Source organism: Sorex araneus, chromosome 3, assembly GCF_027595985.1.
Source record: "Sorex araneus isolate mSorAra2 chromosome 3, mSorAra2.pri, whole genome shotgun sequence".
Taxonomy (NCBI): Eukaryota; Metazoa; Chordata; class Mammalia; order Eulipotyphla; family Soricidae; genus Sorex; species Sorex araneus.
Genome location: NC_073304.1, coordinates 202,226,823 through 202,252,271, shown reverse-complemented (window position 1 = coordinate 202,252,271; position 25,449 = coordinate 202,226,823). Strand labels below are relative to the sequence as shown.

At 41.5% G+C, this 25,449-nt stretch overlaps 1 protein-coding gene across 1 annotated transcript in view; it reads left to right on the top strand.

Annotated features, from left to right (window-relative positions):
- Positions 1-25,449, top strand: part of AATF (apoptosis antagonizing transcription factor) — a 121,410-nt gene that overhangs the window by 21,793 nt on the left and 74,168 nt on the right. The window contains exons 5-7 of the mRNA XM_055133385.1: positions 21,285-21,399; positions 22,852-23,050; positions 23,556-23,720. Of these exons, the coding sequence (XP_054989360.1) occupies positions 21,285-21,399; positions 22,852-23,050; positions 23,556-23,720 (479 nt within the window). The remainder of the gene's footprint in view (positions 1-21,284; positions 21,400-22,851; positions 23,051-23,555; positions 23,721-25,449) is intronic.

Sequence of the window (25,449 nt, the reverse complement as noted above, 5' to 3'; positions counted from 1 at the left end):
GGAGTGGCGCATAAAACAGAAACCTAGTGGGAGGGGAGGACTGGCAGGGGTTGTCCTGGTGGCCCCTGCACACTGCCACTGTGGTCCACAATGAACAGCGACAACAAAATGTGGCAGGGGCAAAAGTTTTTTTTTTTTTTTTTTTGCTTTTTGAGTCACACTTGGTGATGCACAGGGGTTACTCCTGGCTCTGCACTCAGGAATTACCCCAGCAGTGCTCAGGAGACCATATGGGATGCTGGGAATTGAACCTAGGTCGGCCGCGTGCAAGGCAAACGCCCTACCCACTGTGCTATTGCTCCAGCCCCATATTTCCACTTTTTTTTTGGGGGGGGGGTTTGGGTCACACCCGGCGATGCACAGGGGTCACTCCTGGCTCTGCACTCAGGAATTACCCCTGGCAGTGCTCAGGGGACCATATGGGATGCTGGGAATTGAACCTAGGTCGGCCGCGTGCAAGGCAAACGCCCTACCCACTGTGCTATTGCTCCAGCCCCCCATATTTCCACTTTTTAAAGACTTGTCCATGCAGGCTTCTGGAAGCTTTACTCACAACCACCAGAAAGTTGAAATGGCCCGGATGTTTTTCAGTGGGCAAATGGATAAGCCAATAAAGCAGTGAAAAAGAACAAGCCATTGATACACGCAAAAACGTGGATAAATCTCAAAGGGATTGTAGTGAGTAAAAGAAGCCGGTTTCAAAAGATTTTTATCTTTTGATTATCCCTTATAATTTATGTCTTTTCGTATTTATAAATTATCCCTTATCATTTATAATATTTTTTTGCTTCCTAAGCAGTTGCTCCCAGGGCCCCAGAGGTATTCCTGGCAGTGCTCAGGACCCCCCTGTGCAGGTATCAAACCTGGGGTCTCACGCATACCAGGCACATGCAGTGGCCCTTTGAGCCGTTTCCCTGGCCTCTAGATCATAGACTTTAAAGTTCCATTTTTTAAATGGCATTCTGGAAAAGGTAAAAACTAGAAGGATGGGAGAACAGACCTGTGGCTGGTAGAGGTTAGTGGTGTGGAAGCTTTCGATTACCAAGGGGCACTCCCGTTTTCCTCTTTGCTTCTTGTAAGTTAACATTTTCCTCTTCAGTAGCCTCATTTCCTTGCAGTATTGCCTAACTGTTTTTCCACAGAGGCTTGCCGTCGAACCCTTCAGTTTGGCTTGATTTTGAACATTTTGCTTGGGTCGAGGGAGGAGGGGCAGGGAATAAATAGTTGTGTGCTCATTCCCGGATAACTCCGGGAATATTCTTTATGGTAACGCATCCATGATACAGTACTTCAGGGAGGGAGGAGTGGGCTGCATCATCCTATCGTGTCATTTTTGCTTGAAAAATATATCTTTGGCACTAAAACCTTACCCAGAAGAGAAAAATAGATTACACAATGCTTCTAGATTTTTGATGTGGGTTAGCACTGAAAAATGAGATGTCTTTAGACTCTTTTTCCCTTCTCTCTCTGATAAGTGATATAATGTGGTTTGGACACTCCAAGATTCCTGAGATTCCAGGTTCTGGTTGATGATTTACTGCAAAATTGCTTATAAATTGAAGTAGAAAATGTTTTGCAGACCTGGCAGCTTTCTGGCTTCACACCCATTTGTCACCCAGCATTTCCCTTTGTGTATAGAACAAGAATTAATTAGGCTGCACTGCAGGAAAAGTTTATGGCTATAATTTATATAGGATGAATTTCTTTTTAAAGAGACAGCATTGTTTTCTTATACCTATATACATATAAGTGTGTGTATATAGAGAGTATTTTTTGTTTCTCTCTCAAGACAGTGCCTGTGATCTTTTGGCATAAACACCATTTTTCTGCTTAATGCAAGATGTTGAGGCATAGATGCTTTTATATTGATTGCTTTCTGATTAAATTGATGCTTTTTTCCCTCCCTTCTTTTATTTTACGTTCGTTTTAATTCATTGTATACCAGCGAATAGCACTCATTTCTAGCAGGCAGCTCTTAGTTTTCGGCTTGCATTTTAGGCATCGATCAGCCTCTCTGGTTTTCAGGGCTTTGTGTTCTTTTGGTTTCTTCAAAGACTTGGGATGGTCGTTTTCTTTCCTTTTTTTTTTTTAACCCCCCTCTCTTAAAGGGTCTTGTTCATTCAATTAATGTTTTTATAATCAATGCAAGTCAGAACTTGCAATTTGTTCCTGATTTGCACATTAAAGAGCTCCATTAATTAAGAATCCTGGTGTTTGGCATGTTCCAGCAGGATCTGTGCATTATTTACATGGTAAAAGTCCTAGATGCAAGTTTCTTCATTGTAGTGGCAATTGCAGGTAATCCTTCCTTTTCTTTCTTTTTCTTTTTCTCTTCCCCATTTTCTGTTGTGAATAACAATTTACAACTCATTGAGCCCCTTAAGGATACTCTGTACTGAATTAGAACAAGATAGCCTACTAACAGGGCTACTGGAAGGATATAAAGTAAATTCCTCTCTTCCTTGTAGGAAATTCCCGCCAAGGCTCACACCACTTAAGTTGTTTTACAAAATACATAATACTGTTTTTAGTTGCTTTTTTTTTTTCATGAAATCATTTTCTCTGAGGGTTTGGGTTCTATTTCCATTTCCTTTGAAGTTCTCAAAGGCAGCCAGAGATGTTCTCTATCATGATATGAAAGAGAATGTAGAAAACACAGAAGCGTGAGCTCAGACTACTTGTTCTGTGGATCCCTCCTTCTGGTTCTGCCCGTGGCCGATGCTCACACACTCAGCATGATTTTCCTAGCAGTAGCTAATCTGTAGCAATACGGACTGCTAGGATTTTATTTTATCTTTATTATTTCTTTAAATAATTTTTTTTATTTTATAAAGTAGCTGAACATTTCATTACATTTAATACTCAAACATGAATGCCACCACCATTACACTTCCCCACCACCATATTTTGGGTGTTTCCATCCCAAACCCCTATCCCTGTCCCAAAGCAGAACCAAAATAATATATTTTGTATTGTTTCTTATAAAAGATCGCTTAAGATGTTGTTAGAAGTTGAGCCTTGTGTGTTTTTATGTATATATATATATGCATATATATATATATATAACTATCACTGTCATCACTGTCATTCTGTTGCTCATTTATTTGCTCGAGCAGGCACCAGTAACGTTTCCATTGTGAGACTTGTTGTTACTGTTTTTGGCATATTGAATAGACCGCTGATAGCTTGCCAGGCTCTGCCATGCTGGCGGGATACTCTCTGTAGCTCTCCGAGAGGGGTGGAGGAGTCGAACCCGGGTTGGCCGCGTGCAAGGCAAAAGCCCTACCCGCTGTGCTATCTCTCCAGCCCGTATATATACATACATATATATATATATATATATATATGTATATATATATATAAAACTAAAAAAATTTTTTTCCATTCTAATGGGGGCTGGCTTGAGCAATAGCACAGTGGGTAGGGCATTTGCCTTGCACGCGGCCAACCCGGGTTCAATTCCCAGCATCCCATCCCATCCCCCCCGAGCACTGCCAGGAGTAATTCCTGAGTACAGAGCCAGGAGTAATCCCTGAGCACCACCAGGTGTGACCCAAAAAGAAAAAAAAAATTCCCTCTAAAGTTGGTTGTCTCCTAGTTTGAACTCCATCAAATGTGGTGCAGTACTCCTAGAGTATGGGTAGGGTGTGGGGTATGAAGTGTCGTGGCCAAGTGGTCCAGGAATAGTTCACTCATGGGTGAGGCTCAGCCGGAGCCTGTGGAGAGTGACCATGAGCATGGCGGCGGTTGAGTTCTGGAGGTTTTTGGCTGCCAGTGCTGGGTCCTTTGGGGTGGGGAGGACTCTCACCCGCCCCCCTCTGGGGCGCCCTGAGTGAAGCAGTCTGGTGCGGGGTCCAGCAGCATGGTTATGGTGGGCATCCTGTTATGCTCCCTTTGGGAGAGAATAGACCACTAGGATTTTAGAAACACAGAAGCTGCTAGGCATTTTCCAAGAGCAGAAGTGTCGTCTTATATTTATGAAACTTGCTAGGAATTTTATGGAACTTATTTTTTAAAATATACTTTTCTATTACTATGTATAGGTTTTAAAAAACCCTTCACATATCTTTATATATAACATATTTATGAGATCTTCATAAAACAGGCTACAGAGATAGTATAGGAATTAAGGTGTTACCTTTGTATGCAGCTGACCTCAGTTTGATTCCTGGCACCACTTAACAATCCCCTGGACACCACCAGGATTGATCCCTGAGCACAGAGCCAAGAGTAAATGCTGAACATTGTTGGGTGTTCCCAAACACCCCTCCATCTTCACAAAAAAACCTAAAAAATGTTTGTGTAAACAGTATATAAAGGCGATATATATGTATATAAAGGAAAGAAGAAGAGTTCTCTTATTTTTCTAGACTCCCCTCCCTTTTTTTTTTTTCTTTTTTGGGTCATATTTGGTGATGCTCAGGGTTACTCCTGACTTTGCACTCAGGAATTACTCCTGGTGGTACTCGGGGGACCCTATGGGATGCTGGGAATCAAACCTGGGTCAGCCGCATGCAAGGCAAGTGCCCTACCCGCTGTGCTATCGCTGCTCCAGCCCCTAGACTCCCATATTTTCTTCTTAGAGAAAATTATTTGGGATTTATTCTCCCAATATGTATCTATTTTCTTGCATTATATTTATTTTTCCATTAAGGCTTTTTGGTTCTGTTGATGCTTGGGGCCTATTCCTGACTCATGAGGGTCTCTGCAGTGTTGGACTGACTCTGGACCTCCCACATACAAAGTTTGTGCTGAACCAGTTGAGCTATCTCTCTGACCCTCTGGGCGAAGTTTTAATGGGAGTACCAGACGGAGAGGGGCAGTATGAAGGGAAAAATGTGGTTATAATGATATCTCTGACTTTTTTTTTTTTGGGGGGGGGTCACACCTGGCGATGCACAGGGCTTACTCCTGGCTCATGCACTCAGGAATTACTCCTGGTGGTGCTTAGGGGGCCATATGGGATGCTGAGAATCGAACCTGGGTCGGCCGCATGCAAGGCAAATGCCCTATCCGCTGTTCTATTGCTCCAGCCCCTGATATCTCTGAATTTTTTAAAGACAGTGTATATCCCCCCAGAATTTTGTTTCAGAACCACACCTGACAGCACTCAGTCTTACTCCTGGCTCTGCACTCGGGTTTCACTCCTGGTGGGCCAGGGACCAGATGTGGTGCTGGGGATTGAATCTGGGTCAGCTGCATGCAAGGTCAGCTGCCTGACAGAGCTGTACTGTCTCTCTGGTCTCCCCTTTCCAATGATCATTAAGGTATATTTTCTCTTATTTATAATATGTTTACAACCTGTCTTAGGTAAGTTTGTAATGACTTGCTTTTAAATTATATTTGAAATAAATTTGTTATATTTGATGAATTTTATTTGAAATATGGCCTGCTTTGAGCGTTTATTATAATTGAGCTGCACTGAGTTCAGTTTTGTGTATGCGTGTGTGTTGGAGGGCTCGGGGGAGGAGAAGTAAAGCACACCTGCAGTGCTCATGGGACCCAGCAGTGCTGACTGACTGGGATTAAATCTGCATAGGGCCATATGCAAGGCACGTGTCTTACCCCTCTGCTATCTCTCTGGCCCCAAGTGTGATAGTTATAAAAAGACTCACTCCTTTTATTCCTTGTTATGCTCAGGTCTTACTTCTGGCTCTGGGCTCTGGGTCACTCATGGCTGTGCTCAGGGACCAGATGCAGTGCTGGGGATCGAGCCTGTGATATCAGGCCATATGTACAAGGCAAGTGCCTTAACCCCTGTAGTGTCTGTCACCCCCCCAATATCACTGTCTTTAGGTGTTTGGAGCTATGGAGGATTGGCTAGATCTTCCCCCTGAATTTGATGACTTCTTCCCCCCACATCTCATCCCCAGGTCCCTGGTATGGCCATTTTAAAGCCTTTTATATAATATTAATTGTTTTGCTGGATACTGAGTCTCAGATCTAATTTTTTTATTTCTGGGGGGTAGTTTAGTAAAATTTGGATAAATTGGATAGATCCAAAATGCTTGTGTTTTGACAAGTGTTCTCACTAGCTATTTATACTGTTATTTTGCAAGGAAAATATTTATAGGAAGAGAAGCTGTTTGGGCTGTCTTCAAGGTCCTGACATCCTAAATCTGGCACATGCTATATGCTAAATAATTATTAGTGGTGGCAAGATTAGGGAGGAGGCTAGAGGAATACCTAGCTTAATTAGAACACACATATGATGTTCTCAAGATTCATAAGATATAAGAACAAGAGTGAAAAGAAATGGAATTTGACATTTTAAGAATTGGTGTGATCTTACTTTTATTTTGGTTTTTGTTTGTGTGGGCGCCACACCTGGCGATGCTCAGGGGTTACTTCTGGCTTAGCACTCAGGAATTACTCCTGGCAATGTTAGGGATGTTGTGGATCAAACCCGAGTTGGCCTCTTGCAAAACAAATGTTCTACCTACTGTACTATCTCCGGCCCTATTTTGGTATTTTTGTTATGCGAGTACAATACTCAAAGCCAGTATGCCGTAAAAACTGTAAAAATAATTTGTTTGTTAATTGTGCCCCACTCTCATGCTCTGAACATGCTCTGCTTCTTTACAGAAGTCTCACTTAGTTCTTGCAGCAGTCTGTGAAGTACGTGCTGATAACTGTGTTGTATATATGAGAAAATCAAGTCCCCCAAGAGGTTAAAGTAACTTAATTTCAAACAGGTAGTTTGAGGCAAAGCTTATTTGGAAGCTGAAGTCTTTCATGCTTCACATCCTCTCAGCCATGCCTCTCACTGTACATAGTCATACATAACTCTTTTACCTATTTTTATTTTAAAAGAAAGTATAAAGGAATCAAGAAATGGAATAAAGGTGAGAGATTAGAGGTATGAAGGCAGGAGAGATATGAATATGAAAGTCTTTTTTTTTTTTCCTTTTTGGGTCACCACCCGGCAATGCACAGGGGTTGCTACTGGCTCTGCACTCAGGAATTACTCCTGGCAGTGCTCAGGGGACCATATGGGATGCTGGGAATCGAAGCCGGGTTGGCCGTGTGCAAGGCAAATGCCCTACCCGCTGTGCTATCACTCCAGCCCACGAATATGAAATTCTTATAAAGCAGAAGACTTAGGGTTTGAGAAGTAGCTGTATCCTTAGGGTTATTATTATTTTTTTTGGGGGGGGGTCATACCCGACAATGCACAGGGGTTACGCCTGGCTCATGCACTCAGGAATTATTCCTGGCGGTATTCTGGGGACCATATGGGATGCTGGGAATCGAACCCGGATCGGCCGTGTGCGAATGCCCTGCCCTCTGTGCTATTGCTCTAGCCCCTATCCTTAGTATTTCTTAAGATTTTTTTTTTCCTGTATAGTGTGTTTCAGTAAGAGTTAAGAGGGTCCCTGAGAGATCAGCTGATCTGGTTCCTTTTCTATAGCAGATTCTTTCAAGGTGATGATAAACTAGAGAAAGGGTTCTTTTTCTCCTATGCTAATGTAGTACATATTCATTATATAAATTCAGAAAAATGACCAAATGAAAGCAAGGAAATAATCTTCCCTAATCTCAGCAGCTGGAGTTAAATACTTTGAATATTTTGGCATGTGGCATGTCTCTTCTAATCCTCCCACCCCCTATAGTGCGTAGTTAGAACAAAAATGGAACCAAATTTTGTATTCTGTTTTGCAATCTGATTTTTTTCTACTTAACAGAGATCATGAATATTTTTCCATGTCATTAAATATTGTTCCACAGTATCATTTTTAATGACAGCATAGACTTTCTATCATATTAATAGTTTAACCAGTTCTTCCTTGTTGGACATTTGAATTGCTTCCGGTTTTCCATTTTTATAAATAATGCAGTAAACAGCATTGTTATTAAATCTTTACTTACATCCATGGTTATTTTGTTACATAAAACAGATTTTTAGATGAATAATAATTATTTTCTAAGGATTTACAAAAGTTAAAGACTTTTGATCTATATTGCTAAATTGCCCTCCAGAAAAGCTATGTCAATTTATAGTATCATTTTTTGATATAAATGTTAGTTTTCCTTTCTGTTAGTATTGTAATTTTGTTTTATCTTTATCACTTGATAGTAAATATTTTCTGCTTATTATAATTTACATTTTTCAGTATTCAATGAGGGTAAGCCTTTCACTCCTTTTTATTGGTGCTTGATATCTCTTGTATGAATTATACAGGGACAGTTTTAAACCAGTTCTTGGGATGGATGATCTTGTAAACCATTGTTATGACCATTTCTAATTTTTCCTGCTTTTGTTTTACTGTTTCTCCTTGGTGTTTAGTCATCAAGGAAAATTTACACCTATTTTCAGAGATTTCTTTGTACTCTAGAGTATACCTTACCTTGATTGCCTCTAAAAAAGTCATAAAAATAATGTTTGTAATAAAAATATTTTCTTAATGCCCAGCCCCTACCCCCAAACAGTATTGAAACATGGGTTGTGAGCTTTCTCTTTTCCCCACTCTTATTACTTCTCATCAGAGTACCATTTTTTTTATTGTTGTTTGTTTGTTTGTTTTGGGGCACACTCAGAAGTGCTCAGGGCTTACTCCTGACTCCACTCAGGAATCATTTCTGGTGGGCTAGGGAGACCATATGGGGTGCCGTACTTGCTGTACTATTATAGCTCTGGTCCCAAGAGTACCATTTTGAATGATTTGATTTTTATCATTTCAGATACTTTCTGTCAGTTTAAACTTGATGTTTTTTAAATTTTGTTTCAAAAACACCAAACTTTTTTTTTTTTTTTTTGCAGTGCTGGGGATCAAACCTAGGTATCATATAATGTAAGACATGAGCCTCATCACTGACCCTCTCAGTTGAAACTTAATTAAATTAAGAAATACAGTTAGAGAGTTGCTTATGATTGGATTTCGGCCATATGATGTTCTAACACCTGTCCCCTTCACAGGTGTACATTTCCCACCACCATTGTCCCCAGTGATACATATTTTAGATTATAATGAGGTCATGCTTTGCTTCTTTCCATGCCCAGGCTGGAGAGATCACAGGGGAAAAGGTGCTTTCCTTACATCTTTCCATGTTAGTGAATTTTTCATTTATTTCGATGTTAAAGAATTAAAAAAAAAAATTGGGGGTTTGCTGGAGAGGTAGTACAGTGCTTGCCTTGCATGTGGTCAACCCAGGTTCATTCTCCAGCACCCCTTGTCGTTTCCTGAGCACCACTGGGAATGATCCCTGAGCACAGAGCCATGAGTAAGCCTTGAGCACTGTAGCTGTGGCTTAAAAAAATGAAAAACATTTTATTTTATATTTATTTATTTATTTATTTATTTATTTTGCTTTTTGGGTCACACCTGGTGATGCCACAGGGGTTACTCCTGGCTCTGCACTCAGGAACCACTCCTGGCAGTGCTCGGGGGACCATATGGGATGCTGGGAATCAAACCCAGGTGCAAGGCAAACACCCTACCTGCCGTGCTATCGCTCCAGCCCATGAAAAACGTTTTTAAAAATATTCTGGAGGTTAGAAAGTATAGTGGGCAGGTGGCTTGCTTTGCAGGTGGCTAGCCTAGTTTTGATCCACAGCACCACAAAATGGTCCCGCGTGTGGCATAAGGAGTGATCCTGAGTATAGAGACAGAAGTAAACCCTGAGCACCGCCAGGTATGACCCTAAAACCAAAACAACAGTCACACAGTTTTGCACTCTTTCTTTTTCTTTTCCCTGAAATAGAAAGTAAGTTATAATCATTTTGCCATTTTTGCCTCTGAAAACTATTGCAAATGAATCTAAAAAGTGTGGATGTTTCTCATGTAACAGTCATCTGCCTTAATCAAAATATATGTCCTAATAATCATCTAATATGTCCAGTCCAAATTCAGATTTCTTAAATTATCCCAGAGAACTTTCTCAATAGTTTATTCTAATCAGCTACCATTTCGGTTTAACTTTCACAGCAACTGCTCAGAGTTATCTGGTTAAACTAAACATAATTTAACCAGTCCTCTATAAATGAGCACTTAGGATGTTTGCAGTGATAAAAGTAACGTTTTTGTATCTACATCTTTACCTTATCTGATATTTTGATCAGGATTAAATTTTTTCCCCTAGGATTTATTTATTTATTTACTAATTTATTTTTCCTTATTTGCTCTTTTGGGTCACGCCTGGCGATGCACAGGGGTTACTCCTGGCTCTGTACTCAAGAATTACTCCTGGCAGTGCTCAGGGGACCATATGGGATGCTGGGAATCGAATATCCCAATCGAACAACCCAACATTGCCTTGCTGGGTTGTGCAAGGCAAACACCCTACCCCCCCCCCCCTCCCCGTGCTATCGCTCCAGCCCCTCCCCTAGGATTTATTTTTAGCCCTTGCTTTGTAGAGTTGGGGAGTGTGTAAAACTTTGATACATTTTGCCAGATTGCTTTCTGGATACGTTGTGTAATTATGGTGTTTGTTTGTTTGTTTGCTTTTTGGGTCACACCTGCTATGCAGAGGGGTTACTCCTGGCTTTGCACTCAGGAATTACACCTGGCGGTGCTCAGGGGACCATATTGGATGCTGGGATTTGAACCCGGGTTGGCCGCGTGCAAGGCAAATGCCCTACCCGCTATGCTATTGCTCCAGCCCCTACATTGTGTAATTAATAATTAACTCTTATCAGTCCTTTGTGGGGAGTGTCCTTACCTCACTTTGGTGGCAACATAAAACATTTCTAGAAAGCCATCACATTTTCCTTCCTCCCCTCCCTTCCTTCCTCTCCTTTCTTTTTTTTTTTTTTTTTTTTTTTTGCTTTTTGGGTCACATTTGGAGATGCACAGGGGTTACTCCTGGCTCATGCACTCAGGAATCACTCCTGGCGGTGCTCAGGGGACCATATGGGATGCTGGGAATCGAACCCAGGTCGACCGCATGCAAGGCAAACGCCCTACCCACTGTGCTATCGCTCCAGTCCCCCCTCTCTTCTTTCTTTCCAGCCCTCCCTTCCTTCTGCAATACTCAGCTTCTTCACGTTCTGTGATCAGAGACCACTCCATGGCTGCTCGTGGGGGACCATATGTGGTGTGGGGATCGAACAGGGGTCAAGCACATGCAAGACAAGAACCTTGACCTCTGTACTTTATCTCTGGCCTCAATTTTTTTCTTAATAAAAGTTAATTATTCTGATTTATTTGGTTACTTGAATTCTGGAGATTATTAATGTATTTCTTAACACTTTTAAAAAAAATATTAAGCAAGTAATTTTTTCTCTTGTCTTATATCTCATCAATTTGGTTTGGGCTTCCTTTGGTTTCTCCACTTGATGTTTTCCAGCGTGAGAACTAAATTTGGGCATAACTGGTGATTATCACTTAGTCTGCCTGAAAATGCATTGAAACATAAGTTCTTAAATCTGGTAAAATGGCTCTGAAACTTGATTGGGTTCCTCCCTTAGCATCATGTGGCCCCTTGAGCACTGCCAGGAGTGATCCCTCAGCACAGAGCCAGGAGTAAACCCTGAGCACATCCAGATATGGCTCTCCCCCACGCCTCCCTTCCCAGCAAGACGACAGCAACAAAGGTCTTGAATAGTCTACACCGTACAGTTGGTTTGTTATAGAGAAGTGTTAAGTTTGATTACTTTGCTTCTGTTCATGGTCACTTTTGCTGAGGATACAGAATTACTGCAGTTAGCAGATTTGTAGTCTACATTTTGCATGCTGGTCAGCATTTAGATTTGGAAATGACAGTGTGATTATGTGTCCTGCCTTGCGACTCACACAAACTGAAATAATTTGTAGAGTACTTTTGGTGGCCCAGGTGAACTGTTGGGAGCAAAGTGACAGGAAGAGAACTCTGCTCACAAAGTAGCTTTCATCGAGGCCGGAGCGATAGCACAGCGGGTAGGGTGTTTGCCTTGCACGCGGCCAACCCAGGTTCGATCCCCGGCATCCCATATGGTCCCCTGAGCACCGCCAGGAGTAATTCCTGAGTGCAGAGCCAGGAGTAACCCCTGAGCATCGCTGGGTGTGACCCAAAAAGCAAAAAAAAAAGAAAAAGAAAACCCCCCCAAAAAAAAACCCCAAAAACAACCCCCCAAAAAACAAAGTAGCTCTCATCTCAGTGAGTTCAGACTAACTATAGTATGATCACTATAGCAGTGATTCAAATTGTACAGAAAGAGGAATTATAATTCTGCCAGGGAATCCTCTTTTTCAGAGGAGTTTTTCCAGATTCCTACCATATAGACCTTGAGTTTTGGACAGTTTTGCCACTTAAGAAGCTTCATTTAAAGGCTGGAGCTGTAGTACAGTTTGTAGGGTGCTTGCTCTGCATGCAGCTGACCCAGGTTTGATCTCTGGCATCTTATATGGTTCCTCAAGTCCTGCCAGGAATGATCCCTCAGTGCAGAGCCAGGGGTACATAAGCCCTGTGCACCTTCAGATATGGCTCCAAAACAGACAAGAAAAAAAAGCTTTTTTTACTATGAAAGCATCAGACTATTTTATGTGAAACTGGGTTATGTGGATTGTGGTTTAAATTTTATTTTTGATGTTCTTTTTATTTCAGAGTTGTGTTATTATTATTGTTAGTTTGGGGGTCAAATCCAGTCATCTCAGGGCTCCTGACACCTGGCTCTGTGCTCAGATATCACTGCTGGCAGTGTTTAGGAGACCATATGGAGTATTAGGGATCAAACCCAGGCCAGCCGCGTGCAGAGCAAGCACTCTACCCACTGTACTCTCTGGCCTCTTCAAAGTTTAAGGCTTAACATATAAAAGTAATAAATGTTTATAAAATATTCAGGTAGTTCAAAAGTATCAAATAAAAAGGAAAGTTTCCCCTTTCCCTAGGTAACTACTAAATGACAATTTAGACTATTATTTATAAATATACTTGGCTTTTAAGTACCTTATATTCTGAGCACCTAGTCCTCTCTTTGAGAAAGGAAATTTTCCTTATTAGGGAAAATGCTGTAGAGGAATGAAGGTGTCTAGGAACTGTGAAGTGGTAGGTAAGTGGAGTGGATTTCAGGAAGTCCATTGATCAGTTAGATTGCTGTGTCCTATAGGGCTTTTTAAGGATTTATTGACACACTTCATCAAGGTATTTGAGAGCGTATTCAGGGAAACCTAAGAAATTCTGCAGTTCTTTTCCCTTCCTTATAAATTCATGCCTGGTCAGAAATTACAGCTTGAGTGGGATGTCCCTCCACAGAACTCAAATGCACACTATCTATCATGTTACTTAGTGTGGCAGTAATGGAAAATGTTAAGGAATTTTTTTTCTTTTTGTTTCTTTCTGTAAGGGGCTCACCCAACATATTTTACCATGTGCTTCACCGCTCTCTTATTTCAACTTCCACTTACTCCCCCAATTCCCACATCATTCTCTTAAGAGAAAAAAAATAAGTTTTGTCCACGGAGTCCTCTTTCTTATTTGATTTAATACATCTTGGGTTGAATGTTTCTCACAAAAAAACACTTTGCATTCAGAATTAGCCTATCAAGCCTTTTCCTCCACAGGCCCCTCCATAGACTGCAGGCCTGCACTGTGTACCCTCTGAGGTATGAAAACCCAAGTCTGCTTTTGGCTTAGACATCATGATTTTAGAATATAAGTCCCAGTGCTCTGCATAAAAGCAGCTGTATCCTGGTGTACCATTAAACAAAATTCTACTTTTGGTCCACAGGACCAACCAACACTCTGGGAAAGAACTCTGTATACTCTTCTAGTTAAAAACAACAGTCCTTATAATAGTACGTGTGTTTTTCTTAATCTGGAAACACACACACACACACACATCCCACATCTGTATATGTGTATACATCCACAAATATATAAGCATTCTAATTGGAACCACATTGGAAATGATAGCAACTCATCCATACAGTTGGTGTTAAGGAATTTGTGACCTGTATTACTGTTTCTTACTGGTAATGCCATTCTGCTTGGGGAATATAGAACAAGCCCAAACAGTAATACTGACAGAATTCGGAATTATGATACAGTAGAGGCTTCACGTAATTCTTTGTTGAAGAAGTTAGGGCCTAAATGTTAAGGCTTATTGTTATTCTGAGTTGATAATCTCTGCCTTGCTTTAATAATTTTTCCTCATGCCTGGGTAGCCCGCGAGTTGCACAATAATCACTCACACAGCTTTGTAATCAATGCCCAAAGTAATAGGATTCCTCTGGCCACCGGCAATTAATAAATTTGTGTCTTTTTTAAAACACTAGCAAGTCGGGCCTGAAATACGACTGACTGGCTCTCCTCATTTGCATATTTATTGCAGTGGAAAAATTCTTACCAGATGATTGATGCTGAGCCTGCCTCTTGAATTCCAAGCAGCACATTATTATGAAATGAAAAATGCCGGCCATACAGTTGATTAAAGTTGAAGACAGTGGAATCGGTGTTTTTTAAGATTGTGGGAGAATTAAAGGCATATTTTAATAGATGTTGACAAGAAGTGAACTAACAAAAGCAAAGCAAAGGATTTGCTTGAAAAGATTTAATCAAACGTCTTTCTTGGGGGATTAATTGCCGGGGATGACTAGTGCAAGTGGCAGGCTTGTGTGGATTTGAATGGAAAGTATTGTTCTCGGGCCAATATATTGTGTGTCATTTTGACCTATAGTTGAGCTCTAGTTCTAGAGTTACTTTTGAAGGTGGGGGCAAAAATGCTCTTGTAATCTGTGCATTTTAGTTCAGCGTATATCTCTGAGGTAAGAGGTGTACAGGAGTTTATGTATACTTCAACATCAATAATTGTGTTTTCATATTTTTTCTTAAAGAAGAACCTAGGTATTTAACAACTGGTAAAATATAAGCTTCCTTTTATATTGCACATTTGCTGTTCTGTTTGCCCTTCTATTTATCCTCTTGCCTGAAGTTTTACTTGTTAGTTTATAATCTAATTAATGAACTGTGTGCTCATGTCCAAACTTATTTTCTGCCTAAGGTTTTGTTTATGTCGAACAGCCTAGATGAATCGGAGTGGGGGGTGGATAAAGCTGTTAGGTGAAAATGGCTTTTAGATTGGTGACATTTTATATAGAGAATGCTTGCATATGGGAAGCATGTGAATGAATACTTAACATAGGATTTTGTGGATTCTAGTTCAGTCCTGGTGGCATGATCAGTACCGGCAGTGAGCTTCAGATTTTTCTCCAAGTGAAATATGATGTCTTTGATAATAATGTTTCTACAGAATTTTTAAAAATGTGAAAAAAAAATTTGAGAGATCAAAACATGTATTTTTCACCTTAGTTCTGTGAGATGAGCATGCAAAAGATTATTTACATTTCATGGGTGGAGAAAATTGAGTCTCAAAGAAATTAAATTGGTGCACTTGGTATAACATGACTAGTTAGTGACAACATCAATTAGAGAAGCATTATCCAACCTTCTTAGACCTGTAGATAGGCACCTGTCCTGCATACCTGGCCAAGGATGGCATTTATAACCAAAGTATATATAAAACCAATATATCACCAGCATGGGCTGGGGTGATAGCACAGCGGCAGGGCGTTTGCTTGCACGTGGCCGACCTGGGTTTGATTCCTCCGTCCCTCTCGGAGAGCCTGGCAAGCTACCAAGAGTATCTCGCCCGCACGCAGAGCCTGGCAAGCTACCTGTGGAGTATTCAATATGCCAAAAACAGTAACAACAAGTCTCACAATGGAGACGTTACTGGTGCCCACTCGAGCAAATCGATGAGCAGTGGGATGATAGTGACAGTGACAGTGATCACCAGCATACCAGTGATCTTCAGCCTTTCTGCACCTGTGGGCCAGTGGCTGAAGGCCACTCAGTTTAGAGTAGGGCTCCTAGTACTTTAGTACCTAGTACTTACTAAAGTACTAGGTACTAAAGTACTAGGTACCTAGTACTTTAGTAAGTACTCTCCCCAGGGACTGGAGTAATAGTATAGTGGGTAGGGTGCTTGCCTTGCCCACAGCTAACTCGTGTTCAATCTCCAGCACCCCACATCCCCATCCCTCTCTCTCTCTCTCTCTCTCTCTCTCTCTCTCTCTCTCTCTCTCTCTCTCTCTCTCTCACACACACACACACACACACACACACACACACACCTCTCTGAGCACAGATTCAGCAGTAAGCCCTGAGCATAGCAGAGTGTGGCCCCAAACCCAAACCCAAAACTAACCAACCCAAAAAAACAAGGGACTCTTTCCAGTGCCCAGATACATAAGTTAAATCTTGGTAAAATGATGAGGCATATGTCCTTCTTGATCTCCCCTGAAGGAAAAGGCTGCTGGAAATGGACCATGTAGAACAAAATAAACATATATATCCTTGACAGTCTCCATTTGTTTTGTGGCCACGTGCCAAGAGGGAGACTGAAGGAAGTACACGGGCATCTCAGCTGCTTTTCTTCACTTGTGACTCTGACAGTAATTGGGAGGGAAATGAGAGGTGGATTAGATACTGTTGATTCCATTTTCTTTATTATTTATAGGGTCGAACAAATTGAAATCAGCTCTATGTAAATGATAGAGGGCTTTTTGGTTCTGTTTCTGGCACTGTTGGGTTTCAGCCTCCAGGGGAAAGTCCTTTCTTGTCAGCTGCTGCCATGAGGAAATCAACTACAGGCGGCAGAGGAGTATCCATTGTCTCTTCCAGTTTTACAGAAAATCTCACTAGAAGGAGATGTGGTCCTAAGGTTACAAAGAAATGAGAACCGGGTCCTGTCTTCTCAATCTTTCACAGGAAGTTGTTCATGTGCTGGCCACTGGTTTGACTAGTTTGATAAACTTTTTTTTTTTTTTTTGGTGGTGGTGGTTAGGAGCACAGAATTGGAGATTTCATCTGTGGTGGGTCTCTTGACACTTTGATGCATGATGGTGCTATCCCTGAATGGAGCTTAAATACTTCAGGGCTACTTTCTGACTGGGTGAAGGGGTGTATAAAATGAGAACATATGAGAGAGTATTAACAGAAAGGCACACTTTGATTTACTGATATTGGCGCTCTGCTTTCTTGTTGGATTGATATGCTGTCTAATATATCTGCAATGGATTTTTTAAAAACTGACTTGAACAAAATAGAAAGGCTTGTATAGCTCCTTGAAAGTGGCCCTTAAAAGTAGTGGTCTCTCGTTGGATGTTTTCACATTCTTGGTTATGCTACATGTTCCAGTCAAATTATGACTTGCTTGGGGGGTGGGGGCTGAGGGGGGCGCAAGTGGCCGTAAACATTATACAGTGCTTGGCAGCTTCCTTTCTTGCATGGCTCTTGACTTCCTAGTTTCGAACCTGGATACACGGCCCCTGGAAGAAGTAAGGTATAGGCACTTGCTTTTTTTTCTGCTCTCTTAAAAAATTGTGGTAAAAAAGCCCTATAACAAAAAATGTACCATCCTAATGAACCGTTCATAAGTGTGTATAGTTCAGTATTGTAAAGTCTATTTGCACCGTTTGTGCAGCCAGTTTCCAGAGCTGCTTTACCTTGCAAGGCTAGACCTTGTTACTGTATTAAGCAGGTCTTCTGTTTCTGCCTTTCTTACCCACTGGCAGCCATATTCGTGTGTGTGTGTGTGTGTGTGTGTGTGTGTGTGTGTGTGTGTGTGTGTGTGTTGAGGGGCACACCTGGCTGTGCTGGGTGGGAAGTTGGGGTGGGGGGTGATAGCTGCTCCTGGCTCTGTGCTGAGGATTCGCCCTCAGTGGTGCTTGATGGACCATGTGGTGACAGCATTGAGCCAGGGCTTCCCATGTGCAAAGTTTAGTCTGGTCACTTTGTATAATGTTCTCAAGGTTCATCTATATCATAGCTTATGTCAACATGTTTATCCTTTTAAAGGCTGAATCAAGCTGGAAGGATAGTGCATCGGGTAGGGCGTTTGCCTTACACGCGGCCATCCCATATGGACCCCTGAGCACCACTAGGAGTAATTCCTGAGGGCAGAGCCAGGAGTAGCCCCTGAGCAGCACTGGGTGTGACCTAAAAAGCCCAAAAATAAGAATAAAGGCTGAGTCATAATTTTTTTCATGTTTTTATTTTTTTTGTGGGTGAGTTCAAGATTGAAGGAATATAGGTGTGTTGTTTTTTTTTTTTTTCTGTGTGAAAATGAACTGAGTTAGTGGAAAGTTCTTTTTGGTAAAATGATAACAAAGTGGCAACTATATGTAACATTTTAGCCATTTTTAAATGAATAGTTGAGTATCATTAAGTGTATTATGTAACCATCACGCCTGTTCCTCTCCAGAATTTTTTTTATTAAGTCTAACTGGAGCTCCATATCCAATAAAACCTTATTTCTTCCTCTTCCCTGCCTACGATAGCCACTATTCTATTTTCTGTGTCGATGAATTTGACTATTTTAGGTGCCCCTGTAAGTATAATCATATAATTTTTATCCTTTTGCAGCTGTCTCATTTCACTTAGCCTAATATTTTCCAAGATTTGGCCTTGCAAAATTTGAAAACTGCTTTACAAATGTGGGATTGATTTGTGGTTTCATTTAGGAAAAGATGGTCTCTGTCTCTTATTTTCCAGCGATGTCTAGATTTAGCTATTTCTAGAAAAGGAGGTAAAAGCAGTGGTTTTTCTGTACTTGTATGGAATTTAGATGAAACGAGATGACTCCATTGTCATGGGCTTTCTTCCAAATATTCGTGCCTTTTTATATTCTTAAGGTTCTTTATACAACGGAAACTCAGAACTTAGGATCTCTGTTTATAGTTCTCAGTTCTCCTCACAGATGATCTTTTGTGGTAACCTATTATTTATAGTTATCATTTTTGTACTTTGCTCTTCTCATTTTCCATGTATTCACATAATTTTGCATTACCTGGCTTACACATTGAGTACATTTAAACTAGGTAATTCTTCCAGCACCACCTGAGCACTGCCAGGAGTGTTCCTCTGGGCAGAAAGTCCGGGGTAAGCCCCAAAAACCTTCAGGAGTGGCACCAAACAAACAAATAAGCCAAAAACAAAATAATTTTATGTTTGATTTTTTTTTCATTCTTGCCTTTTTTCGTCTTCTTTATACTTAATCCACTTCACAAATCTGCCAGAAGATTAAGTCTGCATTGTTTACTCTTCTTGAAAATAGATAACTTTTTAGCTCCTTTTTAAAAAAAAAATATTTTTTCTGGGCATGGTTTTGGCCCACGACCAGCTGTGTTCAGGACTTACTTCTGGCAGAGCGTGGGGCCTAGATGCATTTGCTAGGGATTGAACCTTGGTTGGTTGCTTGCAAGACAATACCAGCTATATTATCTCTCCAACATCCTTAGCTCCATATTTGACAGAAGTTTTCATTATTATTTTTATCCCTCTGGGAATCAAATCCAGGACCTCATACGTGCAGTACTGGCACTCTGCCAGTAAGCCACATCCCATGTTTTGAATTTTTTTTTTTTTTTTTTTTTTAGCTTTTGGGATTATACCTGGCAATGCTCAGGGCTTACTCCTAACTCTCCATTCAGGAATCACTCTTGGTGGTGCTCAGGGGACCATATGGGATGCTGGGGATTGAACCCAGGTCGGCTACATGCAAGGCAAATGCCCTACCACTGCCACTCCGACCCCAGATTCCTATTTTTTTCATGAGTCTTAGCAGTAGTTTGAGAATCTTGAGAAACATGAGGCATCTTTTTCATTTTCAGTTTATATTTCTGTATGGCAGGTTATAAACATGTAAAATATTTCTTAGAAAAGATGGGGTGAGGGTTCTTCTGTTACTTGCAGAGTTGGTCGATTATGTAGAGTCTTCGTGCAGGTTATTTACAGGAATGTGAAGATCATGGGGACATTGAGATCCTTCTGACCAAGACACCTCTCAAGTGGGCTAACTCTTCATTCATGTTGAAGTAGAATATTACAGTATGATCTGCATGGAGAATCTCTATAAACTCATGTGTCGGTGTCCTATTGATAAAGCAGGTAGCAATATGGAATATTGAGGAGACAACTCAGCAAAAAGAAAAATCACTAAAACTGATGTTTGTGTGGGCTGAAGTGAGTGTGGAAATGAAAGACGTTTGATGGTAGGGATTGCTAAATGAAAGGAGAAACACGTGTGAGGGGATGACGGGAGAGAATTGAGGGAGCCAGGGGAAGCAGAGTGATGGAAGCATAGCCAGAGATGGACATAGCATAACTTGGGCATAGAGGACCAAGCAGTCAGATCTCCACAGGAAGGGCACCCGAGTGTTGGTGATCTCTTGGGGAAATGCATGAAGCAGGAGAGGAGAGAACGTCAGACAAGGGAGAAGTATTTGGTCCAAAGAAAAAGTCCTGCTTCTGACAGGGCATGTTGAAAGGGGTGAAGGCGCTCCCACATGCAGATCCCTATGAAAGTGCCGAGAATGGGAATGTTTGTTTACCGGAGACATGTCTGAGTGCTATCCACACTTCACAAGTGATTATTGGTGTCTAATTAGCTCCTTTTGTAAGATTATGCTGGAAAAGAAATATGAGCCTCCATTCTCAGAGGACCCGTTTTTTTTTTTTTTATTGGGAAAGACCATATACTTAACCCTGGGTAGCTGCATAGTGAGTATGTCCTAGTGGCTGTGAGTGGAGACAGATGAGGACATATTCCTGTGTGTAAATTTTTAATTGACAATTCAGTGCATCTAACATTAAGCCCTTAACCTGGGTCTTGAACAGGAACTCCCATCAGGGAGGGTTTTTTTTTTTTTGCTTTTTGGGTCACACCTGGCGATGCTCAGGCATTACTCCTGGCTCATGCACTCAGGAATTACTCCTGGCAGTGTTCAGGGGACCATATGGGATGCTGGGAATCAAACCTGGGTTGGCCGCATGTAATGCAAACACCCTACCTGCTGTGCTATCACTCCATCCCCTCATCGGGGAGTTTGGAGAGATGAAATGGATCACGTAGCAGCTGAAACCTGAGGCCAAGTAGGGGGCTCCTTCGGTGTGGGGGTGGGAGAGATGGTTAGGGCTAAGTTGTGCACTTTTGGAGAAGGTGGAGAATTAAGAAATTAATTAGTGGAAGGATAGTCCAGGTCAGCAGGTAACGTGGAGAAAAGTACCCAAGAAATGAAAACAACAGCTGACTATGATGACAGGCAGGGAAGAAGTTTGTCAAACATACTGAATTTAAGAGTTCACGATTTATCATAGTTTTCTAAACCTCTTAAATATTGTCTTGTTGCTCAGAACAACCCTATGAAAAAGGACTGTTAATATGTCAAGAACTCTATATTAGAGAGTTTTGATTTCGTGCCTGCCCCCACTGCAACCCACCAGCACTGCTTGGGGATCGTGAGTTACAGACATCACTTACTTTGGAGACCTAACAGATAATTGTTGTTTTTCTGCCTCATTTCCAGGTCACAAGGCACTAAAAGCATTATTAAGATCATTGGTTGATCTTCAGGAAGAGTTGCTGTTCCAGTACCCTGACACTAGGTATCTAGTAGATGGGACGAAGCCCAAAGCAGAAAGGTAAGGAGGGAGTAGAATGGTTAGAATGGTGGAGTTACTTCTTCCCCTTTGCATCTGAATTGTTCCCAGCACTTATGAGGACTGCGTGTCTGTTTGGGGATTAGGTTTGGGGATCTCAGGTGCTCCTGAAGATGGAAATGGAAGCCAGGGTGCTGTCTGCAGAGCGTCTCTCTGGTTCCCGTGTGCTGTCTACACAGTGAGGGGGGAGGGCTTGGTTTTGTTTGTTTCATTTTGTTTTGAACTTTGGGGCCATACCTTCGACTCTGGCTGCTACCATCTCCATTCGCTGCTGCTGGTGGTGGTGGTGGGTTGTCACTATGTGGTTCAGGGGACCACGTAGTATAAGAAATCTTATGCAGGTCTCCTGAATGCAAAGCCCGTTCTTATCTCACAGCTTGAAAGCACATTTTTTATGTTATTGTTTAAAATTTATGAGGTACTTGTGCCCATCCCATGGAATCTCTGACCCAATTTTGAAGGACGGACAGCAGAACAAATCTTTTTTTTTTTGGAAACCATTTCATTTGGTGAAGGTTCCTCCCCTTGTTTGCTCCTGTTGCACATTGCTCTCCCTGGGGAATAGTCTTTGCTCCATTCTTTCCTAATGAGTCCATTAGAAGGACAAAAGTAACTCACTGGGCTGGTGCAGTAGTACAGTGGGTAGGGCATTGACATTGCCCTCAGCTTATCTTCATTGATCCCTGCATTTCATATGGTCCCCAAGCACCACCAGGAGTGATTCCTGAGTGCAGAGCCAGCTGTAAGTCCTGAGCTCCACCAGGTGTCCCTCTGCTCCCCTTGACCTCCCCTCCCAAAAAAAGAGAAAAGAGGAACTCACATTGAACACCTACTACGTACTGGGCTTGATAGTGTCATGAATGCAGCTGGCTGTATGGTTGGAAGGGACCGCCCTTTCTCATGGTAACTGTGTTTGTTGCGGTTTAGTGCTTCTGTTATCTTCTCCTTTGAGTTTTCTTCATATCCAGCTTCTCTTCATTTGGTTTTAATACTACTCAGTTTTTTTAAACAACTGGTTGTAAGGAGACATATTCCCCTTACTGATTTGGAGACTAAGGTCATACAAATATGGTTATGACTTTAATTTTTAAAGACCCTTTTACAACAGTATAGGCCAGGTTCTACATGCATTCCTAATATAATGTTTTTACAATCTTGTTTGTTTTTATAGCTTGCTTACCTTTTAAAAATATTTAAAAACTATGATTTGTATATTTATTTGAAAAGTTACATGAGCTTTTGTTTGACCTTATGAGCGTGCTTTTTAAACAGGTACAAAACACACACACACACACACACACACACAAAACTGTTCTCACATCTACAGTGTTATATAATATAATATGTAGCCAGATAGATTTCATGTGAGCCTCACTTTTTATTATTTAAGGAGTTTTATTTTCTCTGGACTTAATGTTCATATTTGTTTTCTAGTGAGGAGGAGATTTCCAGTGAAGAAGAACAAGTAGAAGAGAAGAAGAAGCAAAGAAGGTTTCCAGCAAAGAGGAAGCTGGAGATGGAAGATTATCCCAGCTTTATGGCAAAGCGTTTTGCTGACTTTTCAGTCTATAGAAACCGTACACTTCAGAAATGGCACGACAAAACTAAGCTGGCTTCTGGAAAATTGGGGAAGGCAAGTGTGTGTACGGACATATGTATGTTGTATGTATGACCAGTTGTAGCAACCAGAAGCAGTTTTATAGCATCCAGCAGCAGAATTATAGCTCATTTGCATGGGTAATGTTATGCTATATGGTAACCAGTGAATTTGGCAGAAAAATTAACTGAACTACTACTGTGGTTTATACTGACTTTATTTGATTACACAATTGTATAAGTTTTGACCTTGCTTTAGTGTTAGAAATTCTTTGAAGAAATGGATTTTAAAGCATTTTTTTTATTTAAGGAGCAGAAGTTATTTTATGGGTTTAGGAAAGTGATGTGAACTGCTTAAAAATCTTTTTTATTTATTTATTTTCCCTGAGAACAGTTATAACCATTCACAAACCCAGTCTTTTAACAAAAAGTCTCTCTTGGAAGGAGCATTGTTTATCTGCTGACACAGATAGAAAAACCCTTGTAGTCTGCCTTCAGCACAGACTTCCTTTATTATCTGACGTTGGTAAATATTGTTGCAGGGTTTTGGTGCTTTTGAACGCTCAATCTTGACTCAAATTGATCATATTCTGATGGACAAAGAAAGATTACTGCGAAGGACACAGACCAAGCGCTCTCTCTACCGGGTTCTCGGCAAACCTGAACCAGTAGCACAGCCTGTGCCGGAGAATGTGCCAGGACAGCCGGTAAGAACTTATCGATAGGATTATGGAAAGCATTTTCTTAAAGCTCTTTAACTTAAAAATCTGACTCCCGTGGCAAGAGAGATAGTAAAGGGGGGTTAGGTGCTTCCACTGACCCCATTCGAATTCCAGGCACCATATGTGGCCCCCTGAGTATCCCTTGGGTATCATTCATGAGCACTAGCTGGGAACAGCTCTTGAGCACTGCACCTCCAAGAAAAGTCCTCCCTCCCCCCCCAATAATATATGATTACCTGTTTGTAGGTACTCCTCTTGGTATAAGAAGTTAGTGAAAGATGGGGGTGTGGCTTAGTTGTAGAGTGGTCTCACAGATGTGAGACCCCCGGTTCAATCCATGGTGCCATTAGAGAAAAGAGCAAAGCATTTAGTGAAAGAAAACAGTACATTAGGGGCTGAGAGATAGCTTGGAGGGCTTGAGCACATGCTTTGCTTATCGGAGCCCTGAGTTTGAACCCAGCACTGTAACTTCCCCTAAGCACCGAGTGGAGAGTAGCCCCTGGCACTGGGTATGCCCCCATTTCCCACCAAAAAATGTACCCTGTTACTAGATTTTAAAAAGCGTAGAGTATGTGGGAGGAAAAGGTTCTTTAAAAGTCGTGGGCTGGAGGGGCTGGAGCGATAGCATTGCGGGTAGGGCATTTGCCTTTGCACGCGGCCGACCCAGGTTCGATTCCCAGCATCCCAAATGGTCCCCTGAGAATGCCAGGAGTAATTCCTGAGTGCAAAGCCAGGAGCAAAGGAGCAACCCCTGAGCATTGTCGGGAGTGACCCAAAAAGAAAAAAAAAAAAGTGGAAAGTGGTGGCTGGAGAGACAGTACAGGGATTAGGATACTTGCCTTGCAGTCTGGGTTTAGTCCCAGCACTGCATTCTGGGGTGGCACCACAACCAAAGTAAATAAATAAACAAATAAAGGGAACTATTTTCTTTATAGAAAGAATATAGACAGGGGATGGAGAGCTTTGCTTGAGAGAGGCCCAGGTGGAACTGGATACTGCCTGGCACTGCCCAGTCCCAAGCACTTCTGGGAGTAGCCAGTGCCAGATGTGGGGCCCCTACCACACCCCCCACCCCAAGAAAGAAAAACAGGAAAAATGAACCTAATACTTTAAGTGCAGAAGACTTAAAAAAAAAAAAAGTAAAATATTCCCGGTCTGCAAATTCCAGTACCTAAATTTCCCTAAATCTAATCAGTGTTCACAGTCATAACTGTCTATCAGGTATTTTTCTATTCCCTTAACAGTCTCTAGCAGTATGGGGCTAGCACAGGGGGTAAGGTGAGCACCTCGGTTCGAGCCCCGCCACCCCATATGGTCCTCTAAGCCTGCTGGCAGTGGTCCCTGGGCACAGAGCGAGGTGTAAGCACTGAGCACTGGCAGGTGTGGTCCAAAAACAATATAGCATATAACACATCCACAAATATAAAATATTTAATGAGATGGACATATGTAATATGTAAAATATTTGAATATACATAAAATCAACTTTGACCGTTTAAGCTCTCTTAGCTACGTTGCTCTATCATATAGACATCTACCCTCATTTCTCCTGAGGACAAGAGGATTCCGTCGTATGAGGGTACACGCTATCTCTGGTGTATCCAAGCACTAGATATTTATGTTATCTCCCATTTTCAAAACAATGGCAGAAACGTTACTGAGAACTTTCTGAAGTGGAAATAAAGAAGGTACAGGTTAAATCATAATAGATGCT